Genomic DNA, 8,740 nt, shown 5'->3' on the forward strand with positions numbered 1-8,740 from the left:
ACACACTTCTCTTACATCTCCTGAATTGGCAGGTGGACTCTTTATTACTTTGCCACCAGGGAAGCCCACTGAATACTGATGGTTTCTGGATCTGTGTCCCAGCTAGGATTGCTCTCTTGAATATCAAATTCCTATGTCTATTCCCTACTTACTTTTACAGACTTAAACTTTGAACTTCAGTTTTCTCATCTTTAAACAGGAATACCAAATCCTCATCATAGGATTATTTTGATAATAAGTTAGAGCATATGAAGCGCATGGACCATCAGTTCAATTCAGTTGCTCAGTCATGTCCGACTCTTTGGGACCCCATGAATCGCAGTGCGCCAGGCCTCCCTGTCCATCACAAACTCCTGGAGTTCACTTAGGCTCACGTCCATTGAGTCAGTGATGCCATCCAGCCATCTCATCCTCTGTCATCCCCTTCTCCTTCTGCCCCCAATCCCTCCCATCATCAAAGTCTTTTCCAATGAGTCAACTCTTTGCATGAGGTGGCCAAAGTACTGGAGCTTCAGCTTCAGCATCATTCCCTCCAAAGAAATCCCAGGGCTGATCTCCTTCAGAATGGACTGGTTGGATCTCTTTGCAGTCCAAGGGACTCTCAAGAGTCTTCTCCAACACCACAGTTCACAAGCATCAATTCTTTGGCCCTCAGCCTTCTTCACAGTCCAACTCTCATATCCATACATGACCACAGGAAAAACCATAGCCTTGACTAGACAGACCTTTGTTGGTAAAGTAATGTCTCTGCATGGACCATGGTAAGTGTTTAATACATATTGATTTACCAAGAATTTTTCTAAACAATTCCTACAAACCTCTCTTTGAATTCTCCATTCTTAAGTAATTTCAAAGTGAGGGTTTAACTCTCTGCTTTTGTAAAGTAAATTATTATGATCAGAAACTTAATTTACCTCTTCTGGCTTCTCTGTATCTTGGTGTTATGCATATAGTGTGTGTGTGTGTGTGTCTGTGTGTGTCTGTGTGTGCTAAGTCGCTTCAGTTGTGTCTGACTCTTTGTGATCCTATGGACTATAGGCCACCAGGCTCCTCTGTCCATGGGATTCTCCAGGCAAGGATACTGGAGTGAGTTGCCATGCCCTCCTCCAGGGGATCTTCCTGACCCAGGGATCAAACCTGCATCTCTTATGTCTCCCACATTGGCAGGGGGGTTTTTCATCGCTAACGCCACCTATGCATATGGTGCATGTGTGCATGCTAAGCTGCTTCAGTTGTTTCGAACTCTTTGCCACCCTATGGACTATATTCAGAAAACAATAAATGTTTTCTTTTTTTCCATGCTGTGTGGAATGTGGAAACTTAGTTACTTGACCAGAGATTGAACTACTCCTCCAGCAGTGGAAGCATGGAATCTTAATCACTCACTCTCTTGTGTTTAACTCTTTGCAACCCCACGGACTGTAGCCCAGAAGGCTCCTCTGTCCACAGGATTCTCCAGGCAAGAATACTGGAGTGGGTTGCCATGCCCTCCTCCAGGGGATCTTCCCAACCCAGGGATCAAACTGGGGTCTCCTGCACTGCAGGTGGATTCTTTTACCATCTGAGCCACCAGGAAGTCTCTAATAAACTTATTTTTAAAGGAAGCATCACAAACAGAATGTATCAATTGCAGGACACACTTTAAAAGATTTTGGCTTCCCATAAGAGCTAAGTATGTGATAGGGAAATTTCAGTCTATGTACATGGAACTCCAAGGATCTATAGAGATGCCTCAAATTTCCACAGAGTGCAGAAGAAACAAATTTTCTCTCTCTTTCTCTCACACACAAATGAAAACACACCCTTACGGGCTTTATTATCATTTTTGTTTGTTTTATATATTGAAATTCCAGGGAAATTTTATTTGCATAAAAAATTCCAGGACATATTCAATATCTATTTTTTTTAAAAAAAATCCACTGGTAAGAAAAAAAGAAAAATTTGGAAATGACTACAAGAACATTTACATCATAACTCATTACAAGCCTGTCATGTCTTTTCTGGAATAAATGTAACATGTGATGATTTGGACTTAATTCTAGACAGATTCCAGGGATACCTTGGTTTACTAATAATTTTTCAGGTTAAAATTTATAGCCCAGAAATCTTTTTCTACACTCTTTGTTGCTACTCCACCTCTATGTCTTGATGCTCTAGGACAGATTTTTGTGAAATGACAACACGGGCCAGCCGACTGTGGACAATTTCACTACACTTAAATCTATCTTAGGTCCCTGAGAGGGTGTTGTTTGACTGTAGCTATGGTAAAGAAGGACTTCATATTCAGTAATAGTATATATTTATCATTTTCTACCTAAGACTATGGGAAATTCATATTTTTTTCACCTTGGATTATTATTTTACAAATCATATTATACTGGAAACAAAGCAATAATACAATTTTATATTTCCATCACTAAATTATGAGTAAGAAATTGTTAAACATAATGAATAAATGATTACATAGCCTTATAAATCTAAAAAGTTTTATTTAACCAACATAACCATATCAAAATCAGTCTGGAAGAAAATCAGTTTCTTGCTTATTAGTGGAAAATAACAATATATGTTTGGACAACGTATCCAGCAGAAAGTCATGGAGTTCGATGCAAACGTCATCCATTTCAATATCCCTTGGCTTATGCTCTCTCATAAACTCTGGTGGCAGTGACACCATTCATGACACATTCCTAGGCACAAAAGCAAAATATTGGTAAAATCCTCAGGACTAAACAACTTATGTTTTATTTATTTATTGTCTCCTTCAATGTTGAGCAGGAAAAAATGTTCATCAAAAGATATTCCCTCTTGGCTCTTCTTATATACCTGATATTGTAATAAACTAGGGAGACACAAAGATCAAGAAGATACAAGACTTGGCCTCAAGGAATCTTACCATCTATGTGGTGAGTGAAAAACATAATTAGAAATGCACAATACAATACGGTTCACATTGAGAGGGATAAGAAAATACTGCTGGGGGCACAGTATACCTAGACGGAGCTTAGAAGGATAATTGTCAGAGTGAAACCATAATCCCAATAGACTAACTTTTCATTCTACAAGGGCGATTGTCTATTTCTCTAGGTAGGATAACAATTATGGGATGACCTAGCACTAAAATCTAGAATTAAGTAGTGAGAAGATACTCACCAGCACCATCTTATCATCCACGAGTTTTCTCTTTATGGTGGTTGATTTTCCATCCCAGTTTTGTACTTGTACCAGAGCACCTTCATCTAAGTTTACGATGCTCTGTGGGGATAATTAAAAGTGATTACAATGATGGAGGGAAAAAAAATAGAGTGCTTTTATTTGCTTATTTTGAGGTTCTTAGCAATTCTAAATTACAAGAAAATGTTGCAAAATAAAACAATGAATGCCAAAAACAACATACAAAATTACATGTATATTATGATCAGAATATTATACAAACATGCATTTGAAAAAAAAATACTGTGAAAGAATATAGATAATAAATTTATGTGGAATAGCATCATAGGGGTTTTTTTTTTCCTTTCCCCCGACTCTTTTAAAAGTTCTCTAACATTGTTATGTTACTTCAATTTACTTCAAATAATATATATATATATATATAAATACACACATATATATGGTATGACAAGTAAATTATTATGTTAAACATTTTTAAAGTAATAAGGACAATTTTATTAAATGGGAGAAAATTCACCAGCTAAATATCAAAGGTAACATGGTTCAGATCTAGCAATCTGAGATTTTTGGCTTATAATGGAATGGCTTTCCTCCTTCTACAAAATGGTTTGCTATAGGCAGCAGTCATTTATAAATCAGGTTTTTTACTCTGCTCCAGTTCTTTATTTCTCACCTTGACTTTCCTGTCATCTGGAGTGATTTCATCAAATTCCTGGCCCAATTTGAAGGAAATCTCAGTATTTTTAAAGGTGCTTTCTGATTTAATGGTGACCACACCCCCATTCAAACTGATGATCAAAGTGGGTTTGGCCATGCCAGCCACTTTCCTGGTAGCAAAGCCCACGCCTATAGTTGGGAAAAGAAAAATGTCAAGTATACAGTTTTTCTCTCATATATTTATCTAAGAAAGAGCAGGTGTGTGTGTGTGTATTTAGACAGACGCATGTGTGCCCATATACCTATCTACAGTCCAGTGTGTATATTAAAGGAGAAATACTCCAGTGAGTTTATTATTAAAGTCTTTATTTAAACATCTCCTGAAAATAAGTAAAATCAGCTAATACTTAAAGAACACCCAAGGCACAATTAGATATTAAGTCTGTTCTTTAAATTTCCCCCTCTGGGTTTCAGATGAGACTCTTCAGGAGACCCATTGTTAATTTTCTATAAGCATATGTAAAAGGTTAAATTTTCTGGGACATACATATCGTAAAAATCACTGCACTCCCAAAATAACTGTCCATCTTAACCATGAGAGCAGCCAGCTTCATTTGACTCAGTTCATGAAATACTTGGGAATCTCAACCATTGCTTCTTGAATAACAAAAATGATCTAATCCATAGTCAAAAGTAGAACTTTTAATAGGATTCAGGGGACCAATAGAGAGTCACTCAGTTAAAATTTAATTTGGGTGTACAAAAACCACATTTAATGGGATTCGCTGCCACACCTGGTTTTCTTGGCTTTTCATAATTACTCTGAAATGAAGATCTTGATTACTTTTTCTGAAAGGCAAAACTTTTCTTGCATTCATACCATTTTAGAATGGTGATGGTATTCCCAATAAATTATAGAAAAATTTAAAGAGGGCTTAGGCATCAAATGAAAATTTCAAAGTTTAAGAAATCGTTATTTTAGTAAGTTCAGAAATTAATACTTTGCTTCCCAATCACTTAAGTGGCAAACTCCTCTTTTTTAAAAAAAGAAAAAATATGAATGTGTTTTGGGGGATGTTACAGCTTTGGGTTGAATTATTTACAACTTAACATAGAAAACAGTACCTTACCATCACTGCATGTTTTATAGAGATTTATGACAGTCATAGGTGTGTTGGACTTTTTAAATGCACATGTACAAATCTACTTCTTTGACTATGTATAGATACCAAAATTTAAGAATAGTGGGGAGGCGATATATCATACAAAACAAGCAATGCTAAGGCTCTGATTTAGCCCCCTGTCTGAAAGTGGTGACAGGTGGGAAGATAATATGCTGCTTCATCAAGTCTTGTCTCTGTTACAAAATGTAACCTCAAATTCATGGAGTGAGTCAGCACAGTGAGTGCATGAGACATCGGGTGTGGTCCAGATTCTCCAAGCTTAGGAACATCACACTCTCCTCTTGCTTGATTCTGTTTTCATTTGACTGATGAAAATGATACCTGCTGACTGAAGGTAATCAAATAGAGCAGCTAATTTCAGAATGTATCTTATTGTCTTTCATTATCATCAATACTTAATCATTTTAAAAGACTGTGGTGCCTGCATGTGTGCTAAGTCTCTTCAGTCATGTCTGACTCTTTGCAACCCTATGAACCATAGTGCACCAGGCTCCTCTGTTCATGGGATTCTCCAGGCAAGAATACTGAAGTAGGTTGCCATGCCCTCCTCTAGGGGAATCTTCCTGACCCAGGAATCGAACCCTCTGTCTCTTAAATCTCCTGAATTGGCAGGTGGGTTCTTTACCACTAGCACCATATAGGAAGCCCAAACGCAATGGTATAAGAATTTAAATAAAATACTAAAAGTGTAAAATGCTTCTAAAAATAAATAGGTAAATAGACTCAAGTCCTATAATATCAATATCAGTGCATACTGATTAGTTTATTGAGTTACAACTAGTCAGAAGTCTGGAAAACTAGTTCTCACTCATATTGATGTTCCTGATTTCCTTCTTGTCTATAAACATGGAAAACAGTAGTTATAAACAAGCAAGAAATAACTATAAGATTTAGAAGAAGGTTAAGTCTTGAGATTTAGGGATTAAATTATAACCTCTAATAAAGATATTGTGAAAAAAATCCCTCCTTAATTTGCAACCCATGGATACATCTTCATCATGCATGGGTAGGGCTGTCTGACTGAATTCCCGCCTCTCTGCTCCTTTGCTTTACCTTTGTAATTATCTGGGGAACATACAGGCAGTCTTAGCAGAATCCAAAAACTTGAAAGCCTCTATTCTCAATAATTCTGTGTCATGCCTTGTAATATTAAGTCAAACAAATATCTAAGACTTTTAAGGAAACATTTTCAGAAATTAGATTTTTTCCTTCCATAATACAACCACACATTTTAACAGATTGACTTTAAAACAATAAAATAATTGGTTAACATACATTACTCAAAAAATTATGTTAAGATGATAAATACAGTGCTTTCAGTTTCAAATGGAAATTATCACATGCTAGGGAATAAATATAGGCTTATTTCCAAGTTATTGCTTATTTTATATGCAAAAGGAATGAATGAAAAAGAGGCAGAAAGCCAAGTAAACCAAAGATACTCAAGTTTAGCAATCAAATAAAATCTTGTCATTTCTATACAATGCCACTTATACTCTTTTTCATATCAGTTCACCTTTAGGAAGTATTAGTTGTGACTTCCATCTAGAATGTTTCTGGAAACAAATGATTCTCACTTGTTATTTTTATCACCTCTGTATAGAAAGCAGCATTTCATGTCAGACCAATGCTTCCAGAGTGAAAAAGAACCATAGGCCTCTCTTTCCTAGAGAAAAAGTTATAAGCCCAGCCATTCAACAATGCATTTCCTTACCCACTTCTTTCATGTAATCATCAAAGTTTTCACTGGAGACAAGTTTCCAGGTACCTACAAATGCATCACACATTTTGTGAGCTTTCTAGAATTCTTCAAGGTGAGAAAGAAGTGCAGCTTTCAGCAAGATGCTATTACCCTCTGAGTCCAGATATCTTCCTTTTAAAGGTGCCCAGATCATGTGATCTTGGGCATAACCAATTGGGAATGATATCCGATCATTTCCTTCATTGCCAGCCTCTGCAGTTTTCCCTCTGAGTCATGTTTTTAATAGAAATTTCTCAACTTTGGCTCTCCTTGGCAAATGGTCACTGGACTCAGAGTACAACTTATTTTTAACCTTTAACAGAATATTTCAATAATCTTGTTTTGACAGCTTAAAATTCAGTGCATTGAATTTCCTATTTTTTTTTATACATATTTATTCCAGTGTAGAGTGGACCCAGTGTAATTATCTTGGGATAAATTCTGACTCCCTTTTCTAGAGTTCCTATTAAAATTGTAATTATGTGGTTCGTTTGAATTGAGGAATGTAAGAATTACCTTGGATATTCTTAAGTAATTGCAAAGGCTATTGGGGGCAGTACTGTCTCAGGAATTACCTGGAAATTAAAACAAAATAAGTAATGGCATTTTAAAGTATCCCAGCTTCCTCATTTCAAATGTTTTATATGAATGAAAAAGAAAAAGTAAGTTTAATTCTCCACCAGGAATCTAGACAGCAGTTTTAACTGACAAATGATCATTTAACCTCATTCTTTCCATTCCCTAAATAAGAGCATAGTGTGGATTTCCACAGACTTCCTAAAAAAAAGGCACCGATCCAAAATATACTCCCCTTACTGAGAAAATTCGTCCTGTTCCTGACCTATATTATAAGCTCTAAATTTATCCAGATCTAAATGGTGCTGCTTTACTTAAATGCAATCTGGAGTGGGGTAGTCACAAGCTTCTGAGGTCTAATTCCCTTCTTTTACATAGCAAATACGTCATGAGAATGCTTTTCTAAAGTAACCATGTTTATCGGTCCCCCCGCAGCCCCACCAGAATGATGGAAGACGGTCATATGGGCAACAAACTCCCGTGAACACACCTAGATTTTAGGAAAGAAAAAAAAAAATTAAAACATCATGGGGTGTGTTCCGTATCACTGCACTGCGTATAACACTGAACTGTATCTGCTGAGCATATCATTGATTTGTAGGAATCCTAAGGGCTTCCCAGAAATGGTTGAGTAAGAGGATTCCGTAAAGGACAGATTTTCTGTAGGCATGAAATTTGCTAAGAAAAACGGGTAAAGTTGTGTTACAATAGTAACTTTTAATGGTTGCATATGTTAACGGCACAGTGATAATGATCATTCAGTCTGAACTGTTGCATAGACATATTATAGACTGTGGGTGATGTACCATTCAGGGTAGGCTTACTATTATGAATTCATCGAACAAGAAAATAAAAATGATCAAGTTTCATACAGGGATAACTTCATGTTCTAAACTAATAAATGGCTTTTGTTTTTAGTTTGTTTTGCTTTTATGATAATTTTTTAGAGAAGTTTCAGGTTTATAACAAAATTGAGAGGAAAGTACAGAGATTTCTCATGTACTCCCTGTTCCCGCATATGGATAGCCTCCCCCATTATCAATATCATTCACCAGAATGGTAATTTTTACTAAGAATGAACCTATATTGGTATATTATAATCACTCAAAGTCCATATATTACCTTAGGGTTCACTTTTGGTATTATATGTTCCATGTGTTTGGACAAAGTATTAATATAATGACATGTTGTTGTTGTTTTGATTTAGGTCATGCCTGAATGGTCTAGTGGTTTTCCCTGCTTTCTTCAATTTAAGTCTGAATTTGGCAATAAGGAACTCATGATCTGAGCCACAGTCAGCTCCCAGTCTTGTTTTTGCTGACTGTATAGAGCTTCTCCATTTTTGGCTGCAAAGAATATAATCAATCTAACTTCGGTGTTGACCATCTGGTGATGTCCATGTGTAGAG

General features: G+C 36.3%; 1 protein-coding gene across 1 annotated transcript; it reads right to left on the bottom strand.

Moving 5' to 3' along the window:
* Window positions 1–2,473: 2,473 nt before the first annotated feature.
* FABP4 (fatty acid binding protein 4, adipocyte) lies at window positions 2,474–6,862 on the bottom strand. Its single transcript, NM_174314.2, is given in 4 exon segments — window positions 2,474–2,690; window positions 3,154–3,255; window positions 3,848–4,020; window positions 6,730–6,862. Coding segments are annotated over 4 exon segments (399 nt in total). The 5' UTR covers window positions 6,803–6,862; the 3' UTR covers window positions 2,474–2,639.
* Between the last annotated feature and the right edge of the window lie 1,878 nt (window positions 6,863–8,740).

Source organism: Bos taurus, chromosome 14, assembly GCF_002263795.3.
Source record: "Bos taurus isolate L1 Dominette 01449 registration number 42190680 breed Hereford chromosome 14, ARS-UCD2.0, whole genome shotgun sequence".
In the NCBI taxonomy this organism is placed as follows: Eukaryota; Metazoa; Chordata; class Mammalia; order Artiodactyla; family Bovidae; genus Bos; species Bos taurus.